This window comes from Lineus longissimus, chromosome 7 (assembly GCF_910592395.1).
Source record: "Lineus longissimus chromosome 7, tnLinLong1.2, whole genome shotgun sequence".
In the NCBI taxonomy this organism is placed as follows: Eukaryota; Metazoa; Nemertea; class Pilidiophora; order Heteronemertea; family Lineidae; genus Lineus; species Lineus longissimus.
The window spans coordinates 17,067,948-17,088,137 of NC_088314.1; the positions used below are offsets into that span (position 1 = coordinate 17,067,948).

The 20,190-nt window shown below is 40.1% G+C and overlaps 1 protein-coding gene across 5 annotated transcripts; it reads left to right on the plus strand.

Annotated features, from left to right (window-relative positions):
• The first annotated feature begins 1,004 nt into the window (after positions 1 to 1,004).
• On the plus strand, positions 1,005 to 19,998 carry LOC135490750 (uncharacterized). Of its 5 annotated transcripts, none has more exons than XM_064776192.1 (5): positions 1,005 to 1,090; positions 2,233 to 2,419; positions 15,438 to 15,680; positions 17,032 to 17,211; positions 17,570 to 19,998. In XM_064776192.1, the coding sequence occupies exons 2-5, from the start codon at positions 2,275 to 2,277 to the stop codon at positions 17,911 to 17,913; spliced, it is 912 nt and encodes a 303-aa protein (XP_064632262.1). In that variant the 5' UTR covers positions 1,005 to 1,090; positions 2,233 to 2,274; the 3' UTR covers positions 17,914 to 19,998. The 5 variants fall into 5 exon arrangements, with proteins under 5 accessions (XP_064632262.1, XP_064632264.1, XP_064632263.1 ...); XM_064776194.1 differs by having other exon boundaries at positions 1,027 to 1,090; positions 2,267 to 2,419; XM_064776190.1 differs by lacking the exons at positions 1,005 to 1,090; positions 2,233 to 2,419 and adding exons at positions 13,247 to 13,322; positions 14,448 to 14,634 and having other exon boundaries at positions 17,570 to 19,995.
• Positions 19,999 to 20,190: the final 192 nt, after the last annotated feature.

The following is a 20,190-nucleotide window of genomic DNA, read 5'->3' on the forward strand; positions in this document are numbered from 1 at the left end:
GAGCACATTGCGCCTGACCATTTCCTGTGTAGATCAACACTGCCAGAAGGTTTAGAATAGTTTGTCAAACTACTTCAATGTCTCACTATCAGAACTAGGTCGTTTCACTTTCAGCCATGGGTGATACAAAAAAGATTGTTAACTTTTGATTTTGAATAGGTTAAGAAACGTCGACAACATGCAGCGATCAATACTTCTTTTCACAGGTTTGATGACCTCATGATCACACTCAATTAAATCGGTTTGGGTGCAGAAGTGGTAAAAAATATAAATGCTGATGAATATGAATATGAATATGAATATTTATTCGACCAACAAAATTTACAAGGTGCATTAATGAAATACATGATATTGATTGTGGTCGGGAGCAGAACAAGACCAGATTGGCCGCTTAATGCCTGCTCCCTTATGAATTACATGTAGTACAATGTTAATTATTATATACAGGATTTACAATTTAATTTACAAGACAGTTCTATTTTACAGTGAAGGAGTGAGTAATAACAGTTATAAAACGAAAAAAGTTTAACGAATGTCGCAAACATAGCAGTTGCGAATTTGGCACTTTTTATTATAGGAACCCAAAATTTCATTTTTGTAGTATGTTGAAAAGGATTTTAAGCTAAAATTTGAGTGGAGTTTGTTTAGAGTTTGTTTTGAGAGAGAATTATATAATTTAGTTAAACTGTATCGTGGTGTCATTTTGGCATATTCGTGTCTTACATTTGGTATTTTAAATTTATCATTAATTCTTGTGGGATAGTTATGAACATCACTGTTAAATGAGAAAAAATTGTGCATGAAGTACACTGGTAAATCCTTTTTTAAAAATCTATAGAGAGATTTTATTTCAATTAATTTGTGTAAGTCCGGTAGTTTGAGTTTGACACAATAACTAATACAGGTATTCAGATCAAACAACTTGAGACAGGATTGATCTTTGATAATATTCGATTGCTATTTGGACTTATTCAAAATCAAAAGTATATTTGTCTTTTTTGTGTCCCATAGTATTACAAATACAATCCGTTTTGGGGTGGATCCATTAGCTGAGCGGAAATATTCTTCAAGATTTCAGTCTATCTGGGCGGTAAGTGCCGACAGTCAGTCTAATGCCAGATTCTGGTGTTATCTTTCAAAATCTTTAGCCAAGCTTTGGAATCCGACCTGTCGCTAGCTTTGTGGTATCGGGAGCCAAATGCTCTCAAGGGGTGTGTGTGTGGCAAAATGAGTTTTGGAAATTTTTCGACCAAAATCATTGTTCAAAGCACATTTTTATTGACTTCTGATGTCTGTACTGGGGGGCATTTCCCACCTGCCCCTTCCATTTGGTACACCCATTAGAAAGCACAGACATGTATTTAGAATTGTGTCAGGAATGGGCATATGTCACGACCGAAAAGCCAACTTACTGATAATTCCAATGCATTTCCTATTTGGCTGGGTTGGACAAATTTAGCAGGTGCACCCAGTGAATTGATAGGTCAAGCCTGCTAGCTCACAAAGTATCCTTAGCGGTATAAAATAATGTGCCCACTCTGTCGATATCAAGAGATGGGATAAATTACTGGGAACCATCAGATGCGTATCGGTACACAGAATGTCACAGCTAACTACATGTGAAAGGGGGAGGGGCGTTTTTTTTGTTTTTTAAAGAACACTTAGTGGCACAGAGCCGTGGGCTTTGGGATTTATGCAGGTATGCTAAGACTCTGCGCCTCTATCTCCTCCAATCTCCAACGATAGTTCCAAAACTGAAAGAGAATAGTTGACGACCGAGTGCCCATAACGTCATGTCGCTATAAAAGGATGGGCCTACCTTTGTACTTCGTGAGTTGTTTGATGGACTATGAACGCTTTATCTGGTCCGAGAAAGTGAGGTTTCTATGTACGTAAATACCGTTAGTGTTAAAAAGTATTGAATTTGTGTTGGCCTAGTTTATCACTAGCCCACAAAAACTTATATCAATCAATAAATCTATTAATTTGTTCAATACCAAAGTTCCCAAATACTTGTTATATTAAAAGACACTTTGAAGTAATGTGTTTTTGGCAAGTCATACATTTGTTCAGCTCATGCGACTTCACATTAATATTGGTGTCTTCTTCGATCGCCCTGGCTCGTATGAAGGCTTTTTTGTAGAGGTGGGGACATATTCAGTAATGTTATGAACGAGTGTGCACGTCAGGCACCCAAAGGGCGGATGAATTCGAAAGACTTTTCCCTTTCAGCAATCTTTATAACAATCTGTCCTTGTCTGATCAGCTGAAAAGATGTCCGGAGCAAATATCTGTGAAACTGAGGAATACAAGAGTGCCGCTGGAATTTTAAAAAAATGCAGCGTTGCATGTATCAATCTCATACGCGGCGGTGACAAAGACAGCCCTCACAATTTAAACTGCAAGACATTTTGTAGAGGTGAGTGTACATTACAGACGACATACAGAGGGAGGGGGGGGGGGGGCAGAGTCAATCCTACACGGATGCCAAAATATAAGCAAAGGTAAAAAGTCTGAAATCTTTGGGGTGTCTAGAAAACTAAGACCTAAGACCCACTATGAAACTAAGACCTAAGACCCTGGATACTATGAAACTAAGACCCTGTACAATTCATGGATTTCCAGCAAATTTATCTTATGGATGGATTCTCCATCATTTTTCAACTAGTAGTGGCAGTGTTTAGGTATGGCTAAGGAGCAATACTACCCCCTCCCAGCCCCCCCCCCCCCCCACCCAACCACCACCATCTCAACTTTGGTTAAGACAGAGATCTTTCCATTCCAGTTGTTAAATTAAGCATTTAGAAGAGTTAAAAATATCAAATCCGCCTGAAACCGGAAATATGACATCCCTGATCCTAACATTCATTGTTCAGATTAATGTGCACAATGGGATTTTTTATTCCTTCAAAGTCCTAACGACGACAAAATTCTGTGATAAAACAGTACTGTCATTTGTAAACAAGTCATAAAGATTGGATTGTGCATGCTCTTGTCAGCTACTAGTCAGACACGTATGGCAACTGCGTCATGAAGCGGTGTGAGTTGGAGAAAACCTGCATTCCATATCATGTTTGACCATCTTGCCTTGGTGTAAGTTGCCCAAGGTTGGGCAGCTATTCCAAGGTGAGAAGGGACCCAAGTCCAGCCTGGCTGAGGTCAGTGCAATATGGCGCCTATATTGTCGTAGGCTAAGCGTGATTTTCACCAATTTTTTTCCCCCAGGTTGCTATGAATACCTCTACGCCAAGGCGGACACTGAAACAACTGCTCTACCTGCTTTTACATCCCCATCTACAGCAGTAACCAACCCAACTACAGCAGTCGACACAACTACTGCACTATGTCCTCCATGTGATGATACCACACTTATAGTGCTGGAATCAGTTCTGATTCCTATAATATGTATACTGTTCCTTGCCATTGTTGTCATCGTCGGTCTGATACTAGCTAGCCGGAAATACGAGCGCGTTCAGAACTTTTGGAAGAAGTTGTTAGGTAAGTCGAGTGCCCCCTAGGCCAGTAATGAGAAATTCTGAAGCACAACGATTCTCAAAGCCCTAATATAAGATGGGCTACTGGGGGAAAGATTCTGGGACAAGACGTGTTCACTACTATACTGGCCGTAGAGGTGTAGTACTTTGTTATTTAACTCCTCCGTCAGTTTAGAGGGTATGCAAGCGAAAATTTTCCTGTGGTTAAGATTGATATCGAGTATGTGCTTGAGGGGTTTAATTTTTTAACTTGGAGTGATTATGGAGACATTTTTGTTAGTTTTGCATTTTGAGGGAATTCCCTTGAGATAGGGCTACATTTCATCAGTCAGAAGTGAGGAAAGTTTACCATGTTTACTGAAAATAACAAGAAAAGTAAGGAAAACATTGTGAAATACTGTATATGATATGACTAACTATTAGTCTCTCATCTGTTAAAGTGCTACAGGGCATAGAACACACAATATATCGAGGAATATATATCACAGTATTACATGCCATGGCATAAAGGGGTTAGTAAGTAGCATAAGTGGTGGTTGTGTTGTATTTCCACAGGTTACAAAAGTAAGAAGTCCTGAATTTGCCTTCTAACGTCCGGATCCTTTATTCTAACACTGCTTCACAAATTTATACACACCAAAGTCATAATTGATAAAATAGTTCGTCAGGATGACGATTCGTGCACGTGACTAGAAATACTCGGGAGACTGGAATAACTCTCTCTCGCTCTCTCTCTATCTCTCTCTGCCGAGAGCGTGCGGGCAGCTGTTTTGTATTCACGCACAGCTTTGTCCGCACCAATCAGGGGGCAACGTTGATGCGTCTCCATCCAATGAGGAGCCGCATCAATGCTGACGTAATTGATGACGTAATTGATCACGCTGGGGAGAATGGAGGATTATAAGTAGACCGTGGGAATTTTCCACGATTATCCACCGGTATCTTATCTGAACCCAATTCCAATAATCCTGCACACTTAATTCCCAAGAATTACACATTACAGTCTGTGCTACTCATAAGAAAGGTTTTACAATTACTATGCAACATTCCGCGGAACTGGTAAAATATTTTACGAAGTTAAAATATATATATATATTTTTTAATAACAATTAGAGGAATATGACTTTGGCTTAACACATAGTATTGTTGAATGGGGTACAATCAATGATAATAAGGCTTTAAACGAGGTGTTCATTCAGCGAATGAACTTAAATTACATCATATGGTTCGGGGTTCCCAACAGTGTTCAGCCAGCGGCCGAACTTAGTTACAATATTTGTATTTTGTTCCACTTACTAATGAATGACCACTTCATTCATGACAAAGTATGATCATAAGGTTGCAATATAATTATACATTGAATCATTTATCTCATGCAAAACAGCATGTTAAAATATGCAATGATACAATGAAGTGTCGGAACCTCTGCTGGGAATATTGCGAAAATGACTGGACCGGTCGACGAGGCATCTGAAAACTGTGAAAATTAAAGTTTAACTCGAAGAACTTCTGGATGACACGCGTATTTACAAAACCTCAACGAAAAAAATATTGTTGGCGCAAAAGTATTCAAATTGCTTAAATCATACACTATTGTGTGAGGTGTCTCGAAACAGCAATTGCCACAAGCACTGCTTGGAGACAGAAACCCATCACGAAAATAAATCAGTCCCAAGACTGATGAGAGTTGGCTTTGCTAAAATGTAGCCGTACAAACATCCAATAAAATGAAGTACATGTATTTAAAATAAAATATTCAAACTGGAGAACTGTTCAATAGACTGAATACTGTTGCACAAAGCTTCAATGAAGACAAGTAGTAAAAAATATCACATCTATAGCTAATAGATGTTTCTACAATTATCCAACTAACAACTCACTAGCTTTTATAAAAATAGCAATGAGGGTGAAATAATTATTCTCGTAAAGATTTGTTTTTGATAAGCAATATAGCAACGTCTTGTTGCAAACACCAAATGACATCATTACCATAACAACGACAACAAGAAGTCACTTGAGATGTTTAAAAACAAATCAAACTCTGAGGGAGATTGCCAAGTGAGCCTAGACAAATCATCCTGTTGCTTAGTGGACAACACAGAGGGGGCAATCATGCCATGGTTACCCTCGGCATGAGACAAATGAATATTGAAATCACAATTAAAGTTCAGTCTGTGAGGCATAGATGTCGCCTCTATAGGTGGTGGATTCATGAGCAGAACCTGTCTCATCAGTGAAATCCAAAGCATAAGCAGCATGCAGAGCTTTGTATTTCCACAGGTTACAAAAGTAAGAAGTCCTGAATTTGCCTTCTAACCTCCGGATCCTTTATTCTAACACTGCTTCACAAAATTATACACACCAAAGTCATAATTGATAAAGTAGTTCGTCGGGATGACGATTCGTGCACGTGACTAGAAATACTCGGGAGACTGGACTAACTCTCTCTCGCTCTCTCTCTATCTCTCTCTGCCGAGAGCGTGCGGACAGCTGTTTTGTATTCACGCGCAGCTTTGTCTGCACCAATCAGGGGGCAACGTTGATGCATCTCCATCCAATGAGGAGCCGCATCAATGCTGACGTAATTGATGACGTAATTGATCACGCTGGGGAGAATGGAGGATTATAAGTAGACCGTGGGAATTTTCCACGATTATCCACCGGTATCTTATCTGAACCCAATTCCAATAATCCTGCACACTTAATTCCCAAGAATTACACATTACAGTGCTACTCATAAGAAAGGTTTTACAATTACTATACAACAGTTGCTGTGAGCATCGGCACCCCTGAAGATCGCGTAGGGATCTCTTCCACTTGTTGTTTACCGTCACATAGTCTACCTGGTTGATGTCAAGCCCGTTTGGCGAAATCCAGTTGAACTTGTATACATCCTTGTGATGGGAGACGGTGCCGCCGACACAAGCCACCAATAACACAGGCAAAAGTGTCAATCCATGGATCTATAAAGGGGATGAATTTTTGCAGGCCATCAAAGAATTTACATAAGAACTGGTGAACTTTTCTTAATTTGCATCCATCCCTCAGATATACAACTTTAAAAGATATGCATGCATTTTTTTCCAGAATAGCCTGATACATGTATAAATCATTGATAGTGCTTAGTATAAAGTTGATAAACAATGCTTATCGCTTGTAGCTGATTTTAATATTTTGAATGTCATCAATGGCGGGTTAGTAATTCCTATTTATGCCGCGGCATAATAAACGAGATCCGATGTTTTGATTGGTTGATTTATGGTGCACCACAATTACGATCTACTTCCGTCCTCCATAAATCATGACACTTCCGTCCACAATTCCTATTTATGCCGCGGCATAATTCACGAGATCCGAGGTTTCGATTGGTCGATTTTATGGTGCACCACAATTCCGATTGATGCCGTGGCATAATTCTGAATTCTGTCCACTCGCGCCAGCCATAGACGGAAGTGTCATTTATGCAGGACGGAAGTAGATCGGCATTGTGGTGCACCATATATCAACCAATCAAATCATCGGATCTCGTGAATTATGCCACGGCATAAACAGGAATTGGGGACGGAAGTGCGATTTATGCCGCCCCATAAATAAAACGATTGCCACTTTCTGATTGGTCGAATTATTCCACACCACAATTCCTATTTATGCCTTGGCATAATTCTGAATTCTGCAGTGGCATAATTCACGAGATCCGATGTTTTGATTGGTTGATTTATGGTGCATCACAATTCCTATTTATGCCGTGGCATAATTCTGAATTTTGTCCACTCTTGCCAGCCATAGGTTAGGACTAAAGTTTTATGTCGATTCTCTTCAGGAATTTATACAAAATTTTGAAATGGTCACAAAAGATCAAACTTAATGCAAATTTGGGACCAAAATCGTTCATAATTATAGAGGGTATCCTCCTTCCAGAGGTGATCACTGAGCGCGGTTCCACTGTACTCTTTAGCTGTCTTTATTGATTACTGAAGAGGTAGCAAAGTTACTCACAGCTGGCAAAAATGGCCTGTTTTACGGAGCACAAATTCATCAATAATCTGTTACATGCCACTGACGGCTTGCTGGATGGAGCTATTTGACTGACTTTTCACGAACAAAATACCAAACCAATACAGCCAAACTGAACATCAATGTATGTGTCTAGGTTTCCGACTTTTATTCCAGGTATTAAACATGATGCAAGAGGACCGAATCCTGAAGAGATGCGTCGTTTGACTAATGAAAACCAAGAACAGGATAGTCAAGGGTCTGAGGGGCAGGGCACACATTCAGATTCCCAACAGCCACCTACTACACAGAGTGGGAGCTTGGAGAGACGAGCAGTGCCTGGTGAGGAGATTAAAATCAAAGGCTCCACATGGTGGTGCTGGTTTTGGTGTGGAGGAGATAGCTCCAGATAATACTGGTGGTGATGCAATGCTGGATGGACTTTTAAAAGGTGCTAGACCTATCGAAGAAACTGTCCAAGGTAGCAGTAAATTGTGCACATTAGTTTTATCAATGCATTAGCATCACCAATACGTGTAAAAATTCTCTAATAAAACCTGTTTCCTACCCCAGAATATAGATAACTTGCCAGGTGGGGCTGTTTGACTGAATTTTTAACCAACACAGCCAAAGTGAACATGAATGTAATGTTAAGGTTTCTCACTTTCATTCCAGGTCGCCCACAACAAAACCCTGGAGATACATCAGCAGAAGTTCACGCAGACGCACACGGAGAAGCGGACCCGATTTCGGTATATTTTGATGTGCTAGAGTGATTTTGATTCCGTTTGCTGCATATGGTTGGAATCTACTATCTGCTATAGGGGGATGATTGGAACAGCCGGTATACCTGCTGACCTGCTGAACCAGGTTGATGTTATTTTCAATCCACGATTGCAGGTCACCTGATTTTCGAGATTTCGCGGGAAATGAAATTGTAAACAAACGCATGTGTGCAGTTCAAATGTAAACAAAAATGTATTTTTGGTACTTTTGGTTGCTGGACTTGGGTTTTCCCGCAGTTAGGAGCTGGGGTCAAATTGGTGGTCTATTGTTTATGGGTGCTGTAGTCAGAGGTAGCCCTTGATTATGAAGGGATCTTCAAATTAAGATGACCATGGTCTTTTTATATGCTCACCACGGCTTTCAATACTTGATGTATCTGAAGAGGCGCGCGGAACCTGACATGGCCTTACCAAGGAGCTGCTCACGGTGCTGAACTTCTAGCTTGCCTGTCGACTTAGTGTCTTTTTGGCCGAGACATTGCTACATGTAGGAGGAGCACGCATTTTAAAGTTATAGTAGTGATAGTACAGTTGGTTCGAGCCATTTGGAAGCCGACGTGTGAAGGCCTATCTGGGTTCTCCTTCTTCTCCGTATAAAAAGGGGCATATTGCTGACTAAGGAACGAGGCATATTGACATTGCCTCATCATCTCTATCGGACCAATTGATATACTTTTATATGCAGGCATACATCACGCCATTGCAGGGTCTGAGTCTGTGGAAAATTGGTTTGATTAATTTGTCTCTTCGATATTGCTCCTTTATTGCATTAGATTTTCATCGCAATTCAATTTATTCAAGATATAGCCAATTTGAACCTGTCTGCGCCAAGGATAGATTGGTTCCCGATCGACTCACTAGTGATACGCAGTAGAGCACGTCATGAAAAACGACCCTTTGTATTGTAAATTCCAATCACCTGCAGGACAGGTCAATTTCTCTCAATAAAATTAATTTTGTTGACTCCTGTAATATCTACCTTATTAAAAAAAAAAAACAGTGGTGTTGGTCCCAAGCTGGTCATTTCTATTTATTTTGAACTCTGTTAAATCAGGATACCTCTCAATTACAGAAGCATTTTGTATCCTTGTGCTGTACAACCCAGCCTGGACATACCACAGTTGTCCATGGAGAGATGTTATTAGGTCATCCAGCTGAGCGCCAGGCCCTTGGGCCTCTTGTTGTCTATTATTTCCCTATTGGCTTTTTTAATGTTGCAGGGTTTGATAGTTTGATTTTGAGATTTAAAATGGCCCCAAAATAAAAAAGATATACCCGGTTGATTAAATTTTGTTTTGTCCACATTTTTGAGTTTTGCTGGAAACTAGAGTTAGGCCTTTTTCTAATACTTTTAGTGAAAAGAAATTCTCATTTAATGAATTCTTATTAAAATTTGATGGATGTTGACCAATATTGAACAATTAATCAAAACCCTCTGCTACATGTATGACTTCCAAGCATGGTACTGTTTCGATACATATGTATATGTGCATTGGGTCTCTAATCTACATACATGTGTACAAAGAAATCTTAAATGAATAAAAACTAATCTCCATGTACGGTAAAACCTCCCTTAGCGGACACCTCTCTATTAAGGACAGCCTCTCTATTAAGGACACTAGTTTTGGTCCAAAATTGGTTGTTTCAATTCAATTTGACCTCTCTAATCAGGACACCTCTCTATTAAGGACAGCACTAGTCAGTTCCGAGGGTGTCCTTAATAGAGGGGTTCTACTGCACATGCAGTGCTGACAAAACTGAATATCTTGGCACCACCGGTTCTACTGTATATGTACAAATAAAAGACTGGTATATGAAGCTGTAAACATTTTCAGGTGAATTTGAGTGAAAATATGTTGTCTTTTATCGTCAGTCATGTGTGCTGGTTCCCGGCCCCCTCACTCCATTAATTTAGGGGGTACCTATGCTTGTACCAGAATTTCAGAGTGACCCCCTTTGGTAGGGAACACAGAAAATGATAGACCCCTTAAGTAGGGGTCCTCGTTGATGGAGAAAAACCGGGAGAAAGCACGTGTCTGCGGCGTGGTCGTTTACCGAACAAAAAGGATACCCTTAAATACGGGGTGTGGACCCTAAAATACGGGGCGCACATTAATGGGACTCTCAGCATACCCTTTTTACAGAAATTGAACGGAACTGATCGGCAAAATTGACCCTTTCTTCATGGTTTGAACGGGGTTTTCTCCGTACCTCAAACCTGAAAAAGTGACCATTTTCCGTACATTTCCCGTACGCGCATGCGGTCACAAAAAATTTTGAGTGAGGGGGCCGGGTGCTGGTTACTATCAACGTGGAGGCCAGAACCCTGTATTAGACACGGTGTACCTTACGTGTACATTTCTGTTTATAGGTTTTGGTGAAAAAAGTACCGCTGGAGCCAGTCAATCTTCACCAAATTTTATATGTGTTTAGAAGAACCCTTTACCAATATCATAATAAAATATTACAACATTCCAATACCAAATGCCTGAGAAAAATGACCTCAGCACAGCATATCTGTCAAATCGTCACGAATTGATATTGGCCGTATCAAAGTACGAGTTCTAAACTGAGCAGTGAGCTCACATTTTCTGAAATATGTTGTCAAAAAGCATGATGAAGATTTAGAATTTCCCACAGATAGAGAATAAATTCCACTTAGATCCACCACAGCCATGTATTTACCACATCTTGACATTTTAATAAGCTCTATTGACTGTGCCCCACTTCTGGTCGTGGATGAATAGATGTCTCTGCCCTTGAAACATTTGTAGCCATTTTATTTCATAGTTTTGTGGGAACTTGACGGGAAGCGGGTAGATCACCCGCATTACACTACATGTAAAGGCCATTTGTTTGGAGGGTTTGTTAAGGGACCAAACTGCTTGATGCCATTTCTTCATCTGCATCTGATATTGGCTGTCACCGTTTTGTGCCAATCAAAAAATTGATCCCACAGCTTGATCTTCAATTCTGCACCTCCCATTCGAGAAGGCAATAGTCATGCCCTACCATGGAGAGGGCAATAGTCACAACCTTCCACTGGAAACGATAATAGTCACAACCTACCACTGGATACGATGATAGTCACAACCTTCCACTTGAGACGGTAATAGCCACAACCTTCCACTGGATATTGCAATAGCCACAACCTTCCACTGGAGATGGCAATAATCACAACCTTCCACTGGAGATGGCAATAATCACAACCTTCCACTGGATATGGCAATAGTCACAACCTTCCATTGGAGATGGTAATATCCACAACCTTCCACTGGAGATGGCAATAATCACAACCTTCCACTGGATATTGCAATAATCACAACCTTCCACTGGAGATGGCAATAGCCACAACCTTCCACTGGAGATGGCAATAGCCACAACCTTCCACTAGAGATGGCAATAGTCACAACCTTCCACTGGAGATGGCAATATCCACAACCTTCCACTAGATACAGTAATAGTTGCAACCTTCCTATGGCGACAGTAATAGTCACAACCTTCCACTTGAGACGGTAATAGCCACAACCTTCCACTGGATATTGCAATAGCCACAACCTTCCACTGGATATTGCAATAATCACAACCTTCCACTGGAGATGGCAATAATCACAACCTTCCACTGGAGATGGCAATAATCACAACCTTCCACTGGATATGGCAATAGTCACAACCTTCCATTGGAGATGGTAATATCCACAACCTTCCACTGGAGATGGCAATAATCACAACCTTCCACTGGATATTGCAATAATCACAACCTTCCACTGGATATGGCAATAGTCACAACCTTCCACTGGAGATGGCAATATCCACAACCTTCCACTAGATACAGTAATAGTTGCAACCTTCCTATGGCGACAGTAATAGTCACAACCTTCCACTGGAGACAGCAATAGTCGCAACCTTCCATTGGCGACAGTAATAGTCACAACCTTCCAATGGCGACAGTAATAGTCACAACCTTCCACTGGAGACAGCAATAGTCGCAACCTTCCATTGGCGACAGTAATAGTTACTATCTTCCACTGGAGATGGTCATATATTGGCCTCATGGAATAATTTGTTCACCGTTGAATAATTTTTACTATTTCGTGGCTTGAAGTGTGATATTTATTTTATCATACTAATCATTACGTTGATTTGATATACGGCCAGAACTGCAAACTTCACACTGCCATTTTCGTTCCATGACGTCATCATAGAGTAATGCCATACAAAAGTAACAATTATCGCACGGTCACGTGGTACAGAATACAACAGTAATAACCACAACCTTCTACTGGAGACGGTAGTATAATAGTTACAACCTCCATTGGTGTCAGTAATAGTCACAACCTTCCACTGGGGATGGAAATAGTTACAACCTCTCACTAGAGACGGTAATAATCACAACCTTCCACTGGAGACAGTAGTATAATAGTTACAACCTCCATTGGTGACAATAGTAGTCACAACCTACAGGCTAAACATAGTCGTTGAAAGATTTAGACCGTGACCTAATTTCCAAGGTCAGAGAGGTGAAATTCGTAAAAACAAACGTTCACCATATTCCTTTCTTTGACCACAGATGAGAACATGGCGCCTGGCCATTTCTCTGTGTAGATCAACACTGTCAGTAGGTTTAGAATAATTTACCAAAATACTTCAATGTCTCACTATCAGAACTAGGTCGTTTCACTTTCAGCCATGGGTGATACAAAAAAGATTGTTAACTTTTGATTTTGAATAGGTTAAGAAACGTCGACAACATGCAGCGATCAATACTTCTTTTCACAGGTTTGATGACCTCATGATTCAATTAAATCGGTTTGGGTGCAGAAGTGGTAAAAAATATAAATGCTGATGACACAATAACTAATACAGGTATTCAGATCAAACAACTTGAGACAGGATTTATCTTTGATAATATTCGATTGCTATTTGGAGTTATTCAAAATCAAAAGTATATTGTCTTTTTTGTGTCTCATAGTATTACAAAATTATCCGTTTTGGGGTGGATCCATTAGCTGAGCGGAAATATTCTTCAAGATCTCAGTCTATCTGGGCGGTAAGTGCCGACAGTCAGTCTAATGCCAGATTCTGGTGTTATCTTTCAAAATCTTTAGCCAAGCTTTGGAATCCGACCTGTCGCTAGCTTTGTGGTATCGGGAGCCAAATGCTCTCAAGGGGTGTGTGTGTGGCAAAATGAGTTTTGGAAATTTTTCGACCAAAATCATTGTCCAAAGCACATTTTTATTGACTTCTGATGTCTCGCCTGCCCCTTCCATTTGGTACACCCATTAGAAAGCACAGACATGTATCTAGAATTGTGTCAGGAATGGGCATATGTCACGACCGAAAAGCCAACTTACTGATAATTCCAATGCATTTCCTATTTGGCTAGGTTGGACAAATTTAGCAGGTGCACCCAGTGAATTGATAGGTCAGGCCTGCTAGTTTACAAAGTATCCTTAGCGGTATAAAATAATGTGCCCACTCTGTCGATATCAAGAGATGGGATAAATTACTTGGAACCATCAGATGCGTATCGGTACACAGAATGTCACAGCCAACTACATGTGAAAGGGGGGAGGGGCGGGGTTTTGGTTTTTTTTAAAGAACACTTAGTGGCACAGTGCCGTGGGCTTTGGGATTTATGCAGGTAAGCTAAGAGTCTGCGCCTCTATCTCCTCCAATCTCCAACGATAGTTCCAAAACTGAAAGAGAATAGTTGACGACCGAGTGCCCATAACGTCATGTCGCTATAAAAGGATGGGCCTACCTTTGTACTTCGTGAGTTGTTTGATGGACTATGAACGCTTTATCTGGTCCGAGAAAGTGAGGTTTCCATGTACGTAAATACGGTTATTGTTAAAAAGTATTGAATTTGTGTTGGCCTAGTTTATCACTAGACCACAAAAACTTATCAATCAATAAATCTATTGATTTGTTCAATACCAAAGTTCCCCAATACTTGTTATACTAAAATACACTTTGAAGTAATGTGTTTTTGGTAAGGTATATATTTGTTCAGCTCATGCGACTCCACATTAATATTGGTGTCTTCTTCGATCGCCCTGGCTCGTATGAAGGCTTTTTTGTAGAGGTGGGGACATATTCAGTAATGTTATGAATGAGTGTGCACGTCAGGCACCCAAAGGGCGGATAAATTCGAAAGACTCTTCCCTTTCAGCAATCTTTATAACAATCTGTCCTTGTCTGATCAGCTGAAAAGATGTCCGGAGCAAATATCTGTGATACTGAGGAATACAAGAGTGCCGCTGGAATTTTTAAAAAATGCAGCGTTGAATGTATCAATCTCATTCTCGGCGGTGACAAAGACAGCCTTCAGAATTTAAACTGCAAGAAATTTTGTGGAGGTGAGTGTACATTACAGACGACATACAGAGGGAGGGGGGGGGTCAGAGTCAATCCTACACGGATGCCAAAATATAAGCAAAGGTAAAAAGTCTGTAATTTTTGGGGTGTCTAGAAAACTAAGACCTAAGACCCACTATGAAACTAAGACCTAAGACCCTGGATACTATGAAACTAAGACCCTGTACAACTCATGGATTTCCAGCAAATTTATCTTATGGATGGATTCTCCATCATTTTTCAACTAGTAGTGGCAGAGTTTAGGTATGGCTAAGGGGCAATACTACCCCCTCCCACCCCCCCCCCCCCCCCACCCAACCACCACCATCTCAACTTTGGTTAAGACAGAGATCTTTCCATTCCAGTTGTTAAATTAAGCATTTAGAAGAGTTAAAAATATCAAATCCGCCTGAAACCGGAAATATGACATCCCTGATCCTAACATTCATTAGTTCAGATTAATGTGCACAATGGGATTGTTTATTCATTCGAAGTCCTAACGACTACAACATTTTGTGATAAAACAGTACTGTCATTTGTAAACAAGTCATGAAAATTGGATTGTGCATGCTCTTCTCAGCTACTAGTCAGACACGTATGGCAACTGTGTCATGAAGCGGTGTGAGTTAGAGAAAACCTGCATTCCATATCATGTTTGACCATCTTGCCTTGGTGTAAGTTGCCCAAGGTTGAACAGCTATTGCAAGGTGTGAAGGGACCCAAGTCCAGCCTGGCTGAGGTCAGTGCAATATGGCGTCTTCATTGTAGTAAGCTAAGTGTGATTTTCACCAATTTTCTTCCCCAGGTTGTTACGCATACTACTCCACCAAGGCGGACACTGAAACAACTGCTTTACCTGATTTTACATCCCCATCTACAGCAGTAACCAACCCAACTACAGCAATCGACGCAACTACTGCACCATGTCCTCCATGTTATGAAACCACACTTACAGTGCTGGTAGTTCTGATTCCTCTAATTATTATTGTGGTCATTGTAGCAAGCTGTATATTCAAGCCCGTTCAGAACTTTTGGAGGAAATTGTTAGGTAAGTCGCGTGCCCCCTAGGCCAGTAATGAGTAGTTCTGAAGCACAACGATTCTCAGAGCCCTAATATAAGATGGGCTAATGGGGGAAAGATTCGGGGACAAGACGTGATCACTACTATACTGGCCGTAGAGGTGTAATACTTTGTTATTTAACTCCTCCGTCAGTTTAGAGGGTATGACAGCGAAAATTTTCCTGATGGTTAAGATTGAAATCGAGTAGGCCCTATGTGCTTGAGGGGTTTAATTTTTTAACTTGGAGTGATTATGGAGAAATATTTTTGTTAGTTTTGCATTTTGAGGGAATTCCCTTGAGATAGGGCTACATTTCATCAGTCAGAAGTGAGGAAAGTTTACCATGTTTACTGAAAATAACAAGAAAAGTAAGGAAAAGATTGTGCAATACACTGTATATGATATGACTAACTATAAGTCTCTCATCTGTTAAAGTGCTACAGGGCATAGAACACACAATATATCGAGGGAATATATATCACAGTATTACATGCCATGGCATAAAGGGGTTAGTAAGTAGCATAAGTGGTGGTTGCTGTGAGCATCGGCACCCCTGAAGATCGCGTAGGGATATCTTCCACTTGTTGTTTTCCGTCACATGATCTACCTGATGTCAAGCCCGTTTGGCGAAATCCAGTTGAACTTGTGTACATCCTTGCGATGGGAGACGGTGTCGCCGACACAGGCCACCAATAACATAGGCAAAAGTTTCCATTCATGTATCTATAAAGGGGATGAATTTTTGCAGGCTATCAAAGAATTTATATAAGAACTGGTGAACTATTCTTATTTTGCATCCATCCTTCAGATATACAACTTAAAAAGATATATACATTGTATGCATTTTTTTCTGAATAACCTGATACATGTATATCATATTTATATAGCTAGTATAAAGTTGATAAACAATGCTTAATATTGCTTGCAGCGGATTTTAATATTTTGAATGTCATCAAGGACGGGATGGGACGAAAGTTTCAGTCGATTCTCTTCAAGAATTCATACAAAATTTTGGAATGGTCACAGCGATTTTGGTCCAAAATCTGTCCTTAATATAGGGGGTATCATGCTTACAGAGGTGATCACCGAGTGCAGTTCCGCTGTACTCCTCAGCTGTCTTTTCAGATACTGAAGAGGTGGCAAAGTTACCCCCAGCAGTCGAAATTAGCTAGTTTTACAGTACCACCAAAGTGCGCACAAATTCTTCAATAACCTGTATTATAACATAAATAGCTTGCCGGATGGATCTGTTTGATTGACTTTTCACGAACAAAATATCAAACCTATACAACCAAACTGAACATCAATGTATGTCTAGGTTTCTGACTTTTATTCCAGATATTAAACAACCACACCCAAATACACAAATACCTTTAAAAGAAAAAAAAGATGATGGAGAAGAAGCCAGTCCTCTTATGGGTCGCGGTCAAGAACGAGAACAGGACCGTGATGTGCCTGAAGAGCAGGGCGCACAACAGAGTCAGAGTGAAGCCTCGGAGAGAGGAGTGCCCGATTCCGGTAAGGAGACTAAAATCAAGGCTCCAAATGGAGGCGCTGGTGTCAGTGGGGAGGACACAGCTCCAGATAACACTGGTGGTGCTGCAATGATGTATGGAATTACCTACCGAAGAAACTGTTCAAAGAAACTGGCCAAAGAAGCAGTAGACAGTTCCTTTACAAAATAGTGCACATCAGTTTTATCAGTGCATTAGGACAACCGAAGTTCTCCAATAACCTGTTTCCTACCATAGAATATAATTCCAGATGGGGCGGTTTGACTGACTTTTCAATGGGATAATTTCTAACCAACACAGCCAAATCGAACATCAATTCAATGTAATGTTTAGGTTAGTCTGGTTTCTCACTTTCATTCCAGGTCGCCCACAACAAAACCCTGAAGATCCATCAGCCGAAGTTCATGCAGACACACCCGGTGAAGCGGACCCAAAACCGGGTAATATAGATGTGCCAGGGCCACCCACACCATCAACTGATTCCCAACCATCAACTACTCCACATAATAGAACCTTGGAGAGAGAAGTGCACAAATCTGGTGAGGAGACTGAAATCAAGGCTCCACACGGTGATGGTGGTATCTGTGAGGGCGGAGCAGTTCCACAAGAAACCGGCAGAAATTTGGGTGCTGGACCTTGCGAAGAAGCAGGTGCTTCCTATAGGAAAGACTGCACAGATAGTTTTATCGCTCAAACACAGACATGAAATAGTGGTCCCATTGAATGACTTGTGATGTTGAAACATATCTTTCACAGAATGTCGAAATGACGTTAGAAGTCATGCTTGTCAGCTGGAACAAAGAAGATTAAAAGGTACAATTTCTAAGGAAGAAGAGAGAGGCATAACATGCTTTGGTAGGAGATATCTTGTAGGTTTATCAATTTTGCACACCTGAAAATGTTCGAAATTTGACTCCAGTTATGAAATATAAGCGCATGATTTTTTTGTAAATCAAATTGGGCTCATACCTCCGAGACTTCATACAATTATCAATATAAAGTATGTAAATAATGGCTCTGGCAAAATCGGCAGGGTGCCAATTCTGCCCCCCCCCCATCGTCAGCATGGAGATCTGATTAGTCGGGATAAATCAGCCAAATCAGGTCAGAAATGAAATCCCTCTACTAAATGGCCTTATGCGTCCAAGTACATTTGCCCTTCAGTACGGGTTAAGAAGAGAAGAGGCTTTTTTCATGATATAAAACTTTCGTCCACACCTCAGAGCTCATATTTGTGAGGGTTCGATTTCGAATCAGTAAATTTATTCATGATTTACAGTACAGTACAGCTTATTGAAAATATGCTAAAATTTATGTAAAAATGCTTTTTTACAACTTATTGCGATTAATGTATAATAATAATAATAATAATAATAATGAGTCTTTTATATAGCGCAATTCCGTGACACTATAGTTCTCGCTCAAAGCGCTTTGGGATATCATATCATTACCCCGGTCTCCACAGAAATCAATCATCAGGGGTTCCAAGGAGCAACCGCAAGGCGCTCACTTGAACTCGACCAGTAGGGGAACTAAGCAGTGACTCGGCCGGGAGTCGAACCCACGAACTCCTGATCATGAGGCCGACTCTCTTCCACTGCGCTACCGCTATAGAACAAGGCCCATATTCATAAAACCCTGCTGAACTAGCAGCCAACTAGGCCATAGCAGACTGCCAAATGCCTAGTTGGCTGCTCCATAGTACGCTGCTATTTTCCTATTCATGAAACCCTGCTAAGAACATTGCCAGGTAGTTGTCAACTAAGATTTTGTTAGTTGTTAGCTGGGCATTTGGCCTTTGTCCCAAACCACATACCACAAGGAGCGTTAGTTTCACTTTAAATAGGGGATGGCATGTAAGCATTTTATGTGTGCCTTTCGACTTAATATCAACATCTAAAATAATTTGTGACTCTGCATTAGATGGACTGATTTTGATTCCGATTGCGGCATATGGTTGGGATTGTCTATTATTTCCCTATTGGCTTTTTTAATGTTGCAGGGTTTGATAGTTTGATTTTGAGATTTAAAATGGACCCAAAATAAAAAAGATATACCCGGCTGATTGAATCAATAATATTTTTAGAATCTAAGCCTTCTTTGTGTTTAATTGTTGACTCAATTTTAGCTTCTTTTTCAACGCGATCAACCTCAGAAGAATCAGCTTCTTCATCAATTGTAGCTAGCACTTGCTGCAAAGCATCAAGTCTAACTCTTTCGTCATTATTTAAGATAGCATGAACACCTTCAATATTTTTGATAGTGTAAGTTCTATTGCTCCAAATCTGTTTGTAACCCTTTGTAAATATAGGTCTCTTCAATTTTTTTCTAACTAATTCTCCAATGTTAAACTTGTGTACAACGGGCATAGATTTTTCTACATTTAATTCAACTAATTCAGTAGCATGAAGGTTAGCTTCATTTGGACTATAGTCTAAAATGCCAGAATGAGGTCTTTCATTGTATGCACTAATGTAATCTTGCAAATGATCAACCCATTTGACTGTATTTTTCTCTGTGAAATCTTTGAAGACCATTTCTTTAATAGTTCTAGATAGTCTATCAATTAAGCCTAATGCATGATGATCACCAATATCCACTGTTCCATGTCTAATGTTCAATTCTTTGAATAAATCTTGTAGTGGTTTGTTTAAAAATTCATTGCCTGAATCTGTAATAATAAGTGTAATACTTCCAGTATCATTATAAATTTTTTCAAAGCCATTTTTCACTTCAAACTTAGTTTTATTTTTTAATGCTTCAGCATAAGCTTTTCTTGTAAATGTATCAATAGCAAGTAAAATCCATTTATACCCTTTATTTTGTCTTGAGTAATTACTCATGTCCAACAAATCCATGAACCAAAGAGCATTTTCACGATAAGCTATAATGTGACCTTGGATTTTATTGGACTGCTTTTTGTGAAGCTGATAGCTTTTCTGAGATTTTACAAATTGATCAATGTCATCAAATTTTATACTAG

Bases quoted from the DNA above. Each gene is read 5' to 3' on its own strand.
- LOC135490750 (XM_064776192.1), top strand. From the start codon at position 2,275: ATGTCCGGAGCAAATATCTGTGAAACTGAGGAATACAAGAGTGCCGCT. The intron at 15,681-17,031 runs GTAAGTCGCGTG...CTTTTATTCCAG, and splicing joins CTTTTGGAGGAAATTGTTAG to ATATTAAACAACCACACCCA. The intron at 17,212-17,569 runs GTAAGGAGACTA...CTTTCATTCCAG, and splicing joins GAGAGGAGTGCCCGATTCCG to GTCGCCCACAACAAAACCCT.